Genomic DNA, 16,023 nt, shown 5'->3' with positions numbered 1-16,023 from the left:
CAAGAAGAGGCCGCGGCCGTGCTCGGGACTATCCGTGGAGTCGAGTCTGCAGGCGAAATGCCCGATCCGAAATGGCGGGCTTGTCGAAGGAATGTCATGGCAGTTGGACTTCGCCAGTTGGATTCGCCAAGACGGAGGGAAGAGGAAGGTTCGTCGGGGCGAACGGGCGGGCCCCCGGCAGGCAGCAGCAGTTGCTGTGCGGACGGGCAAATTACCGATCGGAGCTGTTCGCCTATTTGGACAACAGTGTGGGGGACAGCATGTTCCGGAGAAATCCCCACCTTCCGTCCGGCTAGCGAAGTTTTAGCGATGCGGGAATCATGAAAGCTCCGTCGCCGGTGTATGCCGTGTCGCGGCCGAGTCTGCCATGTTCGCTCTACGTGCCAGGATCTCTTGCTTTTGCGGGCACGCTCTCGCTGGGCAACTGAGTAGTGCGCCAATCCCTCGCCTCAACTTGTCACTTGCTAGATAATCAAGTCTGATCGGGGCTTTAAGTAATTGGTCTTTTGTACTAAGCCAAGGTCAGACAGAGTGTTGTCTGGGCCAAGCATTCCCACGGCGTAGACGGTCATGAAGGCGCTCATGGCTAGTTAAGCCTCCACAGGACCAGCTTCATGCCTGTTGATTCGCAGCTCGTTTCTCCCAGCACTTTCCGACAAATCTAGGAGTCTGACGCCCGGGATTCCCATCAGCAGATATGCTTCGGGCCCCCGCAGCACTTCTTCACTTTGCTCTTGCAGGCGCCCGCGCGCTTCATCTGCGCAATCAACTCCGTGTACATCTCCCGTTCCTGCTTTATCGCCATCCTGATGCCCTCCAGCGTCTCCAAGCATTCCTTCTCCGCCTTGGCGAACCTGTCCTTCATGCTGCGGGGCATCTTGCTCGGCCGGGTCTTGCGCAGCAGCCCGACCCACTCCTCCTCCTCGAGCTCCAGGTCGGTGAGGTAAAACTCCTTGTTCTGGATCTGCGGCATCAGGACGGGGCCCATATGGGTCGCGGACTCGAGGAGGGCGCGCCGGGTCCCTTCGGAGACCCCGAACGCCAGCACGTACACTATGGCCGGGATCTCAGGGGGCTGGTCGATGTTCTGGATGATTTGGAAGGTCAAGGTGTGCTTCGGGGCGGGAGGCGGCTCGGCCTTGTTACCGTCGAGGTCGGTGGATTGCGGCATGTTTGATTTCTTCCTGCCACGGGGTAATGTTAGTTGACCTGGGGATTGAATGTAAGACTTGGAATGAATAACAGTACTAGAAGTCTATGAGGGAGATATCAGGGTGTGTTTGCTCCCAGAGGTCCCTGGGAGGCGCGTTGCTCTTGTGTGGTGGTTCTGGTGTGCGTATGGATTAAGTGCAGAAAGAGGAACCCAGAATACAGGAGGTATGTGGAAGGTGCCTTTTTTGAAAACAGAAAGAAGAATCTTAACCAGGCTGCCTCCCTCTTATGGGTAGTAGGTATTTGCTCACCGGCCCGGGCAAAGGAGGTGACCGGCCGGTGACCCTCTGCCTAAGCCAGAGGCAGCCCCTGTGACGGATCGGAACCCCGTAGAACACAGATTCAAGAGCTGCAGTCTGATAGTGCAAAAAGAGATGGAATGGTACTTCTTTAGGTCTTTGAAGAATTGCGCATGACACTGAAGAAAGGCAGTCAAATGTAGTTTGGAATTGCAAACCGCGTACTTGATTTGCTTTGTACAGCCCAACTGTCTTGTCGAATGAGCGCGATGTTAACAAAGTTGCTGATACCAACCCAATTGGTAATACACCGCTATCAGTACGGGCCTGGCCCAGGTATTTGCATGTTGTCATCATGTCAAACTAACGAAAGGGTACAAGGAACTGAACAAGTAGTCCTATCCCAGTCCTCACCTACCCAGACATGACGAGTTGCGGATGCAGCTTTACATACAGCAAGGTGGGTGACTACGTGTGTGCCAGCCTAGACAGCCGCTCGCTCTGATTCCTCAAGCGAAAGTTGCGCACAAACATGTCGAGGTCGCCGAGATCCTAGTCCGGCTCGCTGTCCTGCTTGTACATGTTGAGGGTCGGCAGGACGGCAGCAAATGTCTCCTCCCGAGCAGCACGGACGCGGCCGTCTGCCTGTCTTGCAATCTCCTCTTTCTCTTCCTCCAGTTTCTGGATTCTCTCCAACAGCGATAGAATTGTGTTGTTGTCGTCGTGAAAAAGCGGCGACCGAGGCCCAATGGGGCCGTCGGGGCTGACGAAGAGGCCCGGGCTTTCTTCTCCGGCTTTGGTCACCTTCAGAGTCCTGACAGGGGTTGCTGGAACTGCCGACGCACAAGGCCGAGTTCCACCATTCTTGGAGGATGCAGAGGATTGACCTACTGTTAACGTGGCGGCAGGAGTGGCCTGCGACTCGAGCGGACGAGGACTTTCGCCAGGATGAGCCGGAGGAGTATGGGTACTCTCCAACGCCGTTTGATTCTCAAGCTTCTCGCCACCGTCATCGGCTGTTGTAGGAGGGGTTTGGTATGCATCCCGAGCATTCCATTTATCGAGCTGTTTCAATATTGCCTTAAACTCGGACTGCTTCTCGGGCTGAGGGCCCGGGTTGTCACGGAGAAAGGTCTTTCTGGCGTTGCCAAGGCGGGTCAAAACACTCTCAATGTCTGCTACCGGGATGTTGTACATGTCCTATCCCCGATTGCGGTTGAGGAAGCAGAGGGCGGATCGCCAGTGGTTCTTCGGTCTGACGTACGCATGACCGAGGAGGCCTTTGATGACGAGGCGTCTTATCCGGAAGTAGGCTCCTAAGAGGGCGGCGGTTCGATTCGCGATGATTCGCGGCAGATCCTGATCCTGACCCTGATTCAGGGTGGGCTGAGAGAGCATGTCGAGTACCAAAAGCTCGCCAGCAGAGCGTTCCTGGCTCTTGTCGTCGAGTCTCAGACCTGGAACGAGCTGCACGGCTGTCATACAGCGGTCGTCAATGCCATCATTAGACGCCATCTTGAGCTTTTAGTTCCGTCACTGTTGAAGAATCCGTAAACAGTGCTGTAGCATCTCTTGTGGGTGATACGGCATAAGGTTGAGAGAGGACGAGAATGATGACAGTGATAAGGGAACGAAACCAGAGTTATGACCGACAAAAAGATGCAGGGGAATCAAAAGGCGGAGGTGATAATGTCGGATTATAGAACAGAGTTGAGTGAGGGAACAAACGCTTATGACTTGAGCGCTCGCGAATAGGCAGTGATATTCCCTCCATCGCACTCTTGGATTTGAACTGAAGAAGCTGCCTAGGCCATTCTAAGACTACTTGCTAGCCCAAACTGTGTCATTGTCGTAATTTCATATTGGTTCCGCAAGTTGTTTGAAATAATGAATTGATCATCAATATGCTGTCCAGAGCTGAGCTTTGAACTAGGTACATGAGTCTAAATTCGTGGACCCAGTTTGTGTAGTGTGTAATGACAAACTGGAGGCCTGATTCTTGACTCTCAAGAGACTTTGACCATGTAGAGGAAGTCAAGATGTTCATTGTTAATGGAAGGCAGCAAAAAGAAAGCATTCCATTGGGTATAAAAGCGATGAAACGACGACAATGACAAACAAAAGGGTATCTAGACATGCATTAATGAAGAAAATCTCATACAAGCAGCGTGGTTCTCAAGAGCCAGGTCGAATCCCAAGAAGCAAAGCCATTGCATCGCCAAGACACACAATGGTCTCATCTTGCCAAAACCTGATGCCTTCTTCTTTGAAGCTCTTCCTCTCCGTTCACGCTAATCATCAACATCCATCGTATCCGAGTCTGCGGGAGTCATCATCCGCGTTTGGTTCTTCGCAGGTGCGTCTGTCAGCGGGTTGCTGCGTATAATGTAACCCTTTATCCACTTGGCCTTTGCCCTGAACCGCAGATCGTTTGACACGGAAGCCTTGTCCTTCGAGAGGGCAATCCACCGGTCCACCGTCTTCATCAGCCGCCAGTATTTGTTGTCGCTCACGGACGACATTTTATGCTTAGGGCCGCCGTCAAGGAATCGCACCCGAGCCTTGGCGTAGATGGTGACCAGTTCATAGATCTGCCTAGAGGTGACCCGGCTCTTCCAGGCTTCATCCCGCGCGGCCAAAACGCGTTGGACCTTCTGCCACATCAAGGGCCGGTTTGACTTAATGCTCTTGTTGGAGTACAGGACTCCGATGGCAGCGCAGAATATGCCTTCGACTTGCAGGGAGACGTTGTAAGGCATTTCGTGAGGCAACAGGGGCGATTGAGGAGAGCCTGGGTTGGACAGGTCGCGGTCGGTGCGCAGCGCGATGGCCAAGTCTTTGGTCTTCTCGGTGATGACCAGCTCGGGTAGGTCGAAGCCGGGGTATTTCAGGTAAGGCTGGATTCGGAGGATCTCAAGGCTCGGAGATTCGTTGAATTGCTCTGAAATGATGGACGCGCATCTCTCGGAGGGCTAAGAATGAGTAAGTACCTGGTTTGACCATACTACTTCCCATCAGATGCGTACCGCAGGACTGGGACGAAATGCCACCGAAAAGTCCAGGCCGGAGAACAGAGTCGGAAGATCAGGCTCCTCCCGAAAGAATATGAGGTGGCCACTCATCTAATAAATAATTAGAAAATTCGATCAACTTTCCTCTGAAGACATGAACTCACCTTGATAAAGCTGGAGGTGGTTGTTGGGCTGCTTTTGAAAAATGGCTTGTAGTGCAAATCGTCCAGCCTGACAAGCAACGAAAGAAAGCCAAAGGCCAACAAAGAAGAGCAAAAAAGGAAAAAGGTGAAAATGGATTTTCTTTCAATCAGCTTATGAATACTCGTTCAATTTCTGGGGAAGCAGAGTGAAGCTGTTCGTTGGTGAGTCGGTGGGCGGTCAACAGCGCGGACCCACACGATGCTATTCTCGCCGTCACCTAGATGCGGCTCTATCGTACCTTCCCTCAGGTGCAAATTTACAGCCCTCCATTGATTTTAGAGAGATTTGTTCTAGTCAACTCATATTATAAATTAATTCATCTGTCCTATCTTCCACTTCGATCTCTCTCTCTTTCCCACAACCTGTGTGCTCTCATCTGACGATATCTTTTGACTGTGTTGGTATCACAGGATACCCGTATGGGTGGTAATTCAAGCGTAAGAAACGAAAGGTCAAAACTGGTACTGTATTCTGGTGTGTATCTATGTGTAAAGTTGGTAGGTTGGCAGCAGCAGTGGTAGCGAAGGTATCGCTGTTGGCAGCCCGGAGGTCGGATCTCCGGGTTCCGCTGCTGTGGCCGGCTGCTGCTGCTGGCCGGCTCCCTGTATTCTGTCTGAGTAATCCAGCAGACTGATCTTCAAGTAATTGCAAGGCCATATCAGTTATCAACAGCCATGGTGGCCCTTAAATTCAGCACGTAGAAACCCAAACCTTTCAGGACTGTCATAAACCCATACATAGTCATTTACAACGTCAACAGTGGACCAGATTTCAAGTCACCAGCTTGCCTCACATGCGCTGAAATTTCTAAATAGTCACTCAAACGATGCATTGTATCCATTACAAGCTCTGTTTCTAAATCCTATGGCTGATTTTGATTAAATCTTCTCGTTTTAAAAAGAGAAAATAACTTTATGTCCATTGCTTGGTTAACAAGAATGTAGATGGGCAATCTCCTGCCAGGTAGCCACGCGATGCACCATAACCACCCCGATCAAGGTGCTTGGCCGAGACGAGAAAGCATGCACAACTCGGTTTAACTGGATCCCCAAGAAGAGCGCATAAGAGGAGACAAACCTTTATTCGTTCAAGAAAGATCTCATCACTCGGTGTCCCTCGGCCCCGAGAGAGAAACACCGGCGAATACTCGCATCCCTTGCGCAAACCTCCGAAGTCCGAAGACATTTTCATCACATCCGAATGTGCGGGAGGTACACAAACTTTTAATGCTCCCTCTTTCCTACGTGAGAATCGAGTCTATCTTAGTGTCGTTTCTTGGCAGAAGACACGAGTGGTGAGTGCCGGGGAAATTTTCCGCGGATCGGTACGGAGTCCGGAGAGCTGGGGAGGTGGTGCGGAATGCGCGGGAATACAGAAAACTCCGGGCTTTACGCCAGTTCTCTCTGCGTGTATTAGTTTCTGCTGTTCCGTGGTTGTTTTGTTGATTACTCGAGTGGTGTTCATCTTAGACATCCGCCTCATAAGTCCGCCGTCCGATTTTCGACAAGGCCAACGCGCATTGCCAATAGACCCGATGGGTGACACCAGCCTCAGATTGAAAAAGTAAACTCAGCGTTATGTCACTGAAAACGAGTCAGGTCTTGTTTAGGAAATTTCACCATTACAGAACTGCCGGTGGGATCAATTGTGTTTGTTCGTCATGACCGTATCCGTTTCCATGACGCCCTCTGACAGGCAATTAACCCAGGGTCTGAAAGAGGGATGGTACCGGGCAGCTGGTCTGCCAGAGCTCCCGAGGTCTGCAGTACCGGTATTCCAGTTTCATTCATCGATTGCAAGACCCTGAAGAGATCTTGTTTTCTCATCGATTAGCTTCCGTCATTAGCCCCCCCCCCCCCCCCCCCCCAAACGTGCCAAACGTGGGGATTCGTCAGTGTCCTGGGGCTCGGCCGAGGAGCGAAACTGGCTGTGCACCGAATCCCCGCCACTTTTTTCAACCGCGCTTACATGTGTTTGAATTTTTTTAGAGAGATCAAACAAACGACTTCGAACATTCCAGCCGGAGCTGAAATTTATTGAAGCAATGATGATACATCCATAGATCCTCATAAGACCATCCTGACATCACCCGTCAACACTTGGTGGTTGCAAACGGGTACCTCGATAACTGCCGGTGGCACGGACAAACGCCCAACAAAGACTCAAGTTAAGCTTTTTCAAGCTTCTTTTCAGTCCAGACACAAGCGCCAACCTTCGCCAGCAGGCCCCTTCTCCCAGCATTCCAAAGCTTATACGGGCGCCCACCCATGGAATATTTAAAGTTGCGCATCTGTGTCATCCGATTGGGCACACACCAAGATTGCGGACGCAACACTCCGCAGCAGCGGCTTCTCGATAACATAAAGCGTTTGGGCGTGGCTGTCTTCTCTCGGGAGGGGCTTTTCTGCGGTCGAACTCTACGCATCTTTCACCACATGACAACCTCAGCCGGGTGTACAACATCTCAGCGGCCACCATCACCATGAGTGGCGACTCAGAGGCCGCAATCGCCGTCGCGGCGGGTCGTGTACCGCCGGAAATCAGCTTGGATTATCTGGAGGAGGACCGGGACGGGCCGGCGATGAATGCGTCCATCTTCATGTTTGCACTCACACTGGTCGTCGTGAACGGCCGGGCCTTCTCGCGGCTCTTCCTGCGCAAGAGCTTCGGGATCGACGACACACTGGCCGTAATATCCATGGTGAGCACTCCGGGTCTGTCGAGTCGCCAAAGGCGGGTTTGCTGACGGCTTGGCCTCAGGCAATGTTCATAGCATTTGTCCCTTTGTGTATCATTCTCATCAACGTCGGATCTGGGCGGCATTTCGAGTTCATTCAATACGTAATGACGAGAGAAATGGTGGAAAGGACCGAGGTTCTCGACTTCACCGCGCACTTGATATATACGAGTGCGCTATTGTTCTGCCGATATTCGGGCTTGGCATTTTACTACCGAGTCTGCGCCGTCAACAGCCGGTTCCTCCTGGCCATCAAGGGAGCCGCGCTCTTCTTGCTCGCCGCATACGTCACGCAGATGCTCCTTATCATCTTCCACTGCCTTCCTGTGACGGCGATCTGGCCTTATGTGTGGCAGCCGGAGTTTTATCAATTCAAGTGTCTCCCCTGGGGCCTCGTCTACGGTATCAACTCTGGTGTCTCGCTTTTCTGCGACCTTGTGCTCTTTGGAATTCCAGTTGCTATGCTGCACATGTTGGAAATGACGCGCAAGCGCAAAGTCCAGCTTGCTTGCATTCTGATGCCCGGTACTCTGTAAGTCGTCGCGCAGTATCCCCTTTGTCTTTGGGTTTGCCCCATTTTCTAACAAGCGCAGTGTCATTGCCATCTCCGTTGCTCGCCTCATTCTCGTCATTAACGGCCAGTGGCAGCCGGACCAGTCATGGATTTACAGCCCACTACTCGCCATCGAGGTATCGGAGATCGGGGCAACACTGATTGCTCTTTCTATCCCAGGAATCAGGCCCTTGGTGGATGAGCTCTACAACAGAACGATTTCGAAGCTCAGAGCGTGGTTCCCGAGACTTTTCGGCAAACGGCGGGTGGACCCTAATGCCCATCAGGATCAGTGGTACGAGACACCGCCATGGCAGGAAGATGCCACGCCAACGTCGGCAATCTTCGAGACGAAAGACGTTAGGGGGCCAGTTGGGCTGGAGCTGAAGGAGATCCGCAAGCACGACAAGTCACTCGAGAGCCCGACAAAAACGGCCAGAACTTGGAGCAGCAGCGGCAGACCCGACAGTACAAGCAACGGCTGGGCCTCGGATAAGATTTAGGATTTCGGAATGGCTACGGAATGGACATATTACCCGGGCGGAAATGCTCTCCCCGCTTTGGGGGGATTTCGATGGGAAATCACGGCGTTGAGCGGCAAGCGTTTAGCACAAAACAGCATACGGGTGCGCATCTGAGATTCAGAAAATGGGGCAAATCTGCAAGGTGGGAGGTAAAAACTGCACCCATGTACGTACACGACGAATGATGACAAAACACACGAACCATATTATCGAGTTTAGTTTAACGAGTAGAGAAGATATGCAATTGATCAAAAATTGAGTCATGTAAAGGCCCAAATCAAGCGCTCAAACGCGGGTATGCCCCAACTTGCACGAGATGGAAGCTTTTTCAGGGGGATGAACCGCGGCATCGATAATTTGGCCTGCCGTCGATAAACCAACTGAGGGGACTGGGACGAGAACCAGACTCTTTCGATGGCCGCAGATTAAAGTCGTTCTCTGCAATCGATGCCCAAAGCTCACGTTCATGGACGGTACAAGGTTCCACACCCAAACACGAGCAACCGTCTCTGGTTGGTAGTCTCGCGCAGCAAGCGCCGCAAGGGCAACGGCATACTTTTGCGGACCTTCGGACTTTGGGGATGGAGAGAGCCGGTCGAGGCCTTCCCCGCAGATTTGGGATCGAGAAGTTGAAGGAGAAATTATCGCTGGCATCGCTGCAACTTTGCTTACTAGTGTAGAGGCGAGATTGCTCTGCAGTTTTCCTCTCCGGGAGATGCATTGAGCCGGTGCCGGTCAGCCCGCCCTGTGGACGCTTTCTTTGAAGGCACGCTCTGCACGTACTGTAGATGCAGATGGTGATCCCAGGTCTAATCCATCCCGCCAATCTTCTTTACCATTTGCAGATTGCTGGTTATGTGCGTGCGTTGACCAAAAAAAGAGAAAGACTAACACGTTGCAGGAACACGCGGAAATCTGTCCAAGAGAAGAAAAAAGAAGGAAGTCAAATGGTCACACATCAGGCGAAAAACATGCCAACGGCCTTTATACTCCTTTTACGAACGTCCCATTTCGGAAACAAAGCGCCCGGGCAAAATACCATCATCAATGAGCATACTTTTTGCCTGAGCGAACTCAGTCGAATCATGAACCTCCATGCATCGGAGCCATCATCCGAGAAACCCGCTTCTTGGGATGTCGTTGGCTCAAAGATCTCAAAGGCCGACGGAGGTTTCCTCGGGGTAGCGGAAAAATACGCTCCCGCCATTTTAGCTGGCGATTGCAAGAAATGTTCCGTTGGTGGGATATTTCTCCTGTTTCATGTTTCAACTCCTCCCCTGTCGCTCACAGGATAGTCCCAGGCCGCTGACCAGGAACCATCCACTCGGCAACCCGCGATCGACAGAGTCATAGCGTGGCAGCCTTGGCCCGCAGGGATGACATTGTGCCATATGACTCTCTCCTGCGCCGTGCCTGAGACTCTGGGGGGGCCAAGAGCGCAAGCTCAGCCAAGCAAGCTTTTGCCTTGCCAGATAAGCTTCCTGGGCGTTTTAAGCGCTTGCATGTACCATCCAGTATTGCATTTGTGGGCTTGGTGTAGCTGGTGGGCGAGAGAGCCTCATCGACTGTTGGTTTACTACAGACGCGGTGTGACATCCCTGGCGTTTCTTCAACCAAACCCGAGCTCGTCTGTCTTTCTTCGATATGCTATTGGGCGGCCAAAGTGTTTCTTCTGCTGAGTTTGTTTGGCGCTACAGATTTTCCTGTTTCTCGTCGGTGACGGCGGTATTAACCTGATTTTGAGTTTGGTGAAATAACTAGTCCCGGTTTGGGAACTGGAGGTCCCCTCAGGCGTCCGGTGTCGCCAATGGGAGGGTATTTGCTACTCTTTCTCATGAACCCGGGCGTGCCCCACGAGATTCCATGCCACAGAGAAGGGAGTAAGCTCTCGCACTCTGAGTAGCCCGCGAGAAACACAGCCCCGACAAGATAAGTATGTCCACCTCCCACATTTTCGTCATTAGCCAATCTCCACAAACGGTTCGGGTAGAAGAAGACAAATCGCTGGGTTGCTTGGCGTCCCATACACTGCAAAGACGCGCATCTTTGCCTCGGGATGGTGTACTGAGTCTGCCTTGGCGACAGGCCAAGCAGCAGTACTCCGAGGATATTCCTACGGGGGTGATGTATGAGCGATGTTGTCGATTCAGTTCTTTGGTCTCCCGAGTTCTGGTTAGTGTCATGTATCTTAGTCCGTTTCACCATTTTCTTCTAAAGTCGTGTTACATCCTGGATGAGAGATTGCCGGCTATCCGCAGAGTGGCAAGACGCAAACTGATTTGAGAATATCCGAGCAAGATTGAATGAAATCACCACCCCTGTCTATTCCAAAGCCGATGGATGACAGTCAAATAATCGTTTCGCCAAAGCAACTACTTTCCCGCTAGGCGAACACTCCCCGCTCCCCCAAAACATCACCGGCTCGTTACCTGACAACTGACATGCCTTTCCCCGAAAGCCCCAGCGGCCTTGTAAAAGCTGCGTGCTTTGGCAAACTGCAGTTCAAAAATAGCACCCAAGCGGAAAATTATCTGTGTGATAGATAAGGAAACGGGGAGCACTAGGGCATTGACTATGATTACGAGATGGAGGCCTCGTGTCGTCCGGCTGCGGCGGGAATTACTCAGACGAACAAAGAGGCCAGTGGGTTGGATGGCCATGTTGGCACGAGGGATGCATTGACGCGATGGCCGTCTTTGCGACTCCCAATTCGGCAACGACTTCGTCTTTCTTCATCGGTGAGCTGGGCACAGGCGGAAACGAGCGGCTCTGGACGCGGGCCAGTGCGTATCAATCAAGTTCTCAGTTTTCCAATTTCAGGCGTATGTATGCAAACAAACAAACATCTTTCCGATAAAAATCCCAGAGGTGTTTGGACCAATCCTCTCAACTGCGTCTGGAAGATGCTTGTCGTTGTAATAAGTTGCAGCCCAAGTTTCCACGTACTTTGCGGACTAGAAGGGTACCACCGGAGAACTGGTGCTATGTCACGATGTGAAGTCGTCATATCAAGGACGGGTAGAGTGGCTGGTTTTCAGTGCCCACACCACAGGTCCAATCATGTGCCGTGGGTCTCCCAAAAAGAGCACCCCATCCCCTGCTAGCGTATTTAGGACCGCCAGCCTACGTGCAAACCTGGCAGTTGAGCGGAAATATGTCTTGTGGCGCAGTCAAGGTTTGGCAGAATCATGGCATTCTTGTGTTGTGGAAACCAAAAGTGAAGTTTGACAGCGAAATGGCCATGGCTCATGTTTTCTTTGTTATTTGCGTGAAAACCACAAGCTGCAATCCAATCCACACAGCCATGCCCAATCCCATAGCAGCTAGACTATCTTGATGTTAGAGTGAACCACGAGCTTTTGATGAGCATTGCCTCAAATGTGTTCTAAAATCAGTCGTGTATCTAATCGTATTTGTTTAAATACTAGGCCACCTTCTCTCATTTGAAGAATGTGTCGCGAAACAGCGGTGGCCAGCAGATCGTTCTTTCTTGTAGGTACCTTCCGTGGAAGGGCGTATAATTTGAAGTTTACCATATATTATGACAAAGATGGCCTGGCCCTATACTTGGACTTCCTACGGGCTTGAGAACGATTCAATTTGAAATGAATATGTGTCCTGTCTAGGCTACTCTTGGAATGCTCTCGCAGATCTCAGACCAATACTGGAACCTCATGATGGTGAGATTCAAGGCCATCACCACCAGATCACTTTTTATCTCTTTCTCACCTTAATAATATTCTGCAATTTCTCGTCCTAAGACACTATCGTTATGCCTAATCTGCTATATTTATGATGTCCATCCCTAGCTTTTTTTCGCAGAGAACACCACTGCTGGAGACCTGGTCTCGTAAGTCAGCTGCTCTTGGAGCTTTCATTTCCCATCTTGAATACACAGGAACTGCAGCCTTTCGGACACACACACACCTTGTTCTCTTTCATTGCAGGCATCTCAGGCAAAGACCCACAGGGCGATGCTACGGCTCTGCCCTACTACCTTTTCTCCTAGTTCACCTACTTGCTCACTATTTAACCGCGCCTGCACTTTCTTACATGAAAGCTTTATTTGAGCGCGTCGTACAAAACCCACCCCGTGAATTATCACAACCTTTGAAACCACTAATTATACTCTGCTTAACACGGTCAGTCGTCCATAATACTTTTCACTCCCGTCTAGATGAAGAATTCACATTGCTAATGCCCTTTCATCACAGACCCGATCCTGCCGTCAATCACAATGTCTATAGTTGCCCCGATCAAGATGAATGAGCTAGACGCAGTCGTCAGTCAGATGTTGGATGCCGAAGCAAGCAAATTTGAAGCAGAAGCCGAGACCCACGTTAACCAACTGGGACTCCTCAGTATTGAGGAACGCGAGAAGGCCAAGGCCAATCACATTACACAGCTGCGAAACGAGACGCGACGGATGTTCGAGCGCGTAAAGAGGAGAGCAATTGCCTTTAGCAACGAGTACCAGAAACTCTTGTATAAGAAGCGTCTCTTGAAGTCTGTCTTTCACGTATACAAGGCTGGCTTCCCTCTCTCGCCGCTGCATCGAGAGCTGCTGGAGGAAAAGTCAGACCTCTTCGAGATGCAGAAGCTGCTCATGGACGAGTACAACACCATGCGCCGAGACGGGGCCACCGACGCCAACAAGAGAGTCAAGCGCATCAAGCGCGACATCAAGGTCATCAAGATCCGGGTCGGAGAGATTGACGCCCGGCTTCCGGGGCGGTTTCTGCAGCTGTCGCTTCACAAGGCGTACGTCGACCAAAAGTGCAACGAACTGAACGACGGCTGCTTCCGTCTCGAGGAGAGAGCCAAGACAAGGCAGCGAGAAGCACAAGACGAAGAATTATAAGAGCTTCTCAAAAGGACTACGGCGAAGAAGAAACAGGTCCAGGGAGGATGAAGAAGACGGCTCGATCGCCACAGGGAGAGCCAAAGTATTGAATTATACACAATGATAACACGTAAAGAAGACAAAGATATCGGCTTCGGTGGATTCAAAAATACAAGATGGACTATTTTCAAAGCTATTGCACTGCCCTAGCTTGTTTTTGTAGTCGTAGACGCACAGAGGTGACACGAGAAGTACTGGCTGCGACGTATCAGTAATTGCAAACAAATGGATGTTCATTAAAATTGCCATAAAACATGTACTAACGTACCTTGAACTTCAGGCTCCATCCTGAAGGCACGTCAGCTATACTGATTGAGTGCAGGTGAAGCGTGTACACTGCCTGCCACCTAACCATACTTCTTCATCTGCTGATCAGCGTTGTGAGGCGAAGCTGAAATATACATGGGACACGAGAAAAGTGCTCTTTCCTTATTGACACATCCAAATTAGCTCCTTTTCAGTTTCTTCCAGTCCTCCAAAACATTCCATCACCACCTCTGCAAGAAATCACGGTGCCAATAACATCGCAAACATCCCCAGCATCCAAAAACCATGGATCTCGCCATCAAAGCCATCCCGGGCTTCGATTTCAGCCCCTCCTCGGCCTCGCAGTCTCTCCGGGCCGTCATTGAACACCACTTGGTGCTTTTTATACTTCATCTCAACCCCTTTCAGCCCCCAGGTACGGTTGCCGCCTTCGATGGCTCAATCCTGTCAATCGCGAACCGCCTCACCATCTTCCTCGAGGCCGCCATCAAGGCTCGAATCGACCTCCCATCCCTGAACGTCGAAGAGCCTCTATTTTGGCAAATGGTCCATATTGACCTTTCTGAGGATCCAGCGATTTTCGCTGCGAACCCACTTGTTGCCCCCGATGAAACGATGAACGCCCTACAGCAACTTGTGGCGGAGGTTAGTCTGGCAAGATCGCGCTTTCTCGAAGGGAGCCAGGGTGCTCCCGCCACAACGGACGGGGCTGTATTAGAGGTCATGGTTGGCACAATTTTCACAATCATGGAAGAGTTGCAAGATATCCGAAAGTTCCATTCCGTATCACGACTTTGGTGGACAGTTGACAAGTGGATTGAGGTTGGCCACAATGGTTCCCTTACGCAACATGCCAGCAATACCCTTGGGCCTAGCATGCTTGCTACCGACTACACCTCTGTGCTTCTAGGTGAAGATAATGCGGAGAGTTTTGAGGAGTGGATGCAGAGAGTTGAGAGTGATAGGTCTCTGGACCCATCTCTGAGGCCTTACACAGAGGCGGAAAGCGAGTCTATCCGTGCAGTCTAGCAGGCGGCACAGGAGAGCCTGGAACCTACTCAGGATATACCCGCGAATTCGGCGCTTGAAATGGAAGCTCCCGAGTTTTGAATCGCAGTTGGGAGGTTTCAGAGCCCTCAAGGCCATCTGCTTAGCCAACGGCTCAGGCACGAGACGGCTCGACTAAACTTTCCACAAACCGTGGCCTCCTTTCAAAATTTTCTCACAAAACTGGTTATGACTACCTTAACCATTCTCCAGCGGGAGGAATTTCGCTCAAGATTGGCGGTTTGGTTTCCAGGCTCCATCCGAAGTCTAACGGACGCCGCAGGCTCTCAGTCTTTGCTCCTTGACCGTTGCCTTGATCATACGCAATATTGGCCCGTCTAGGTTGTTCTTTCCCTTTTTCTTTCCCTTTCAGAAAGCTGACTCTTAGGGTTGCAGTACTATTCCCAGGCAAAACCTACCGCCCCTGGCACTTTTGTTAAGCTTTCATCAGTGAACATGGATTCGGAAACGAATACAGCGATTATCGACTTACCGACTCCTGAAGACCTATCTTCGATGATTCATTTTCTTGGTCTCTCCAAATTTCTTGATGAACAGGTCCAAACACGGATCCGATCCAAAGAGGGGCATTTTCTCAACACTTACGACACCACTGAGAGCTCAGTCGATGATGACGCCACTGTTCTTGCTAGCGATGACTTGCGAGAGAGATTTAGCTCCCTAGAGCGACAGCTGAAATACTTCGGAGACAGACTCGACAATGCGAAAAAACAACTTGATGGTCTGAGAGAACTGGGTGGATGGGTCCGGAAGCAGCTTGGGGCCAATGGAAAACGGGTTGAGATTCTTGAACATCAGGCTGCTGCATTGGAGGGACAACACCTGGCAATCGAGGCGAAAATTGAGGAATGGAATAAGGGAGACAAGGGTTCAGAGACAGGGGCAGTCATAGGAAACTGAAATGCTGCAGATGAATTGACTAAGCCGCTGACTACTCAGACATGTGACCTTTTACTTCCTATCTTGACCATGTTGAAGTTGCTGACGGTTCCCAGATATAAGTGGAAAGAAACAACCCCCGTGAATGCCTTTGCCTGTGTTTCGATCATACAATTCGTACGTCGGTAGAAGATATTCCAAACAAAGCTGAAGTACTTGCGATTGGGTGGAGTGCCTTTTCGTGGACCTTTATAGGCTCCTATGTTTTCTCACGGTTTCACCGAGGCGTGATGGATTCTCAATTGGAGAAAAAATGTGATTCACGAAGTCGGCTACTCTAATTAGGATGAAAATGTCATCTCATTTCTTGATCGTGACTTGTTCCGTCGTATCTGTCAAGGATATCATAACTAGGTTTGCCCTTAC

The 16,023-nt window shown here is 50.9% G+C and overlaps 6 protein-coding genes across 6 annotated transcripts; 3 read left to right on the top strand and 3 right to left on the bottom strand.

Annotated features, from left to right (window-relative positions):
• Positions 1-688: 688 nt before the first annotated feature.
• On the bottom strand, positions 689-1,171 carry EsH8_X_000378 (uncharacterized protein; the record flags this gene model as incomplete). The annotated part of the gene is made up of 1 exon (XM_083274466.1): positions 689-1,171. One exon carries the CDS (start codon positions 1,169-1,171, stop codon positions 689-691), a length of 483 nt encoding a protein of 160 aa, XP_083119858.1.
• Positions 1,172-2,003: 832 nt separating this feature from the next.
• On the bottom strand, positions 2,004-2,966 carry EsH8_X_000377 (uncharacterized protein; the record flags this gene model as incomplete). Its single annotated transcript, XM_083274465.1, has 2 exons — positions 2,004-2,651; positions 2,712-2,966. 2 exons carry the CDS (start codon positions 2,964-2,966, stop codon positions 2,004-2,006), a joined length of 903 nt encoding a protein of 300 aa, XP_083119857.1.
• A 776-nt stretch (positions 2,967-3,742) lies between these two features.
• Positions 3,743-4,573, bottom strand: EsH8_X_000376 (uncharacterized protein; the record flags this gene model as incomplete). Its single annotated transcript, XM_083274464.1, has 2 exons — positions 3,743-4,423; positions 4,478-4,573. The coding sequence occupies 2 exons, from the start codon at positions 4,571-4,573 to the stop codon at positions 3,743-3,745; spliced, it is 777 nt and encodes a 258-aa protein (XP_083119856.1).
• Positions 4,574-7,148: 2,575 nt separating this feature from the next.
• Positions 7,149-8,459, top strand: EsH8_X_000375 (uncharacterized protein; the record flags this gene model as incomplete). The annotated part of the gene is made up of 3 exons (XM_083274463.1): positions 7,149-7,367; positions 7,427-7,935; positions 7,997-8,459. The coding sequence occupies 3 exons, from the start codon at positions 7,149-7,151 to the stop codon at positions 8,457-8,459; spliced, it is 1,191 nt and encodes a 396-aa protein (XP_083119855.1).
• Positions 8,460-12,717: 4,258 nt separating this feature from the next.
• EsH8_X_000374 (uncharacterized protein) lies at positions 12,718-13,341 on the top strand (the record flags this gene model as incomplete). The annotated part of the gene is made up of 1 exon (XM_083274462.1): positions 12,718-13,341. One exon carries the CDS (start codon positions 12,718-12,720, stop codon positions 13,339-13,341), a length of 624 nt encoding a protein of 207 aa, XP_083119854.1.
• Positions 13,342-13,935: 594 nt separating this feature from the next.
• EsH8_X_000373 (uncharacterized protein) lies at positions 13,936-14,679 on the top strand (the record flags this gene model as incomplete). Its single annotated transcript, XM_083274461.1, has 1 exon — positions 13,936-14,679. The coding sequence occupies one exon, from the start codon at positions 13,936-13,938 to the stop codon at positions 14,677-14,679; it is 744 nt and encodes a 247-aa protein (XP_083119853.1).
• Positions 14,680-16,023: the final 1,344 nt, after the last annotated feature.

The sequence above is a fragment of the Colletotrichum jinshuiense genome, chromosome 10, assembly GCF_051148585.1.
Source record: "Colletotrichum jinshuiense chromosome 10, complete sequence".
Lineage (NCBI taxonomy): Eukaryota > Fungi > Ascomycota > Sordariomycetes > Glomerellales > Glomerellaceae > Colletotrichum > Colletotrichum jinshuiense.
Note: the sequence above shows the minus strand (reverse complement) of the source record. Positions and strands in the feature narration are given on the sequence as shown.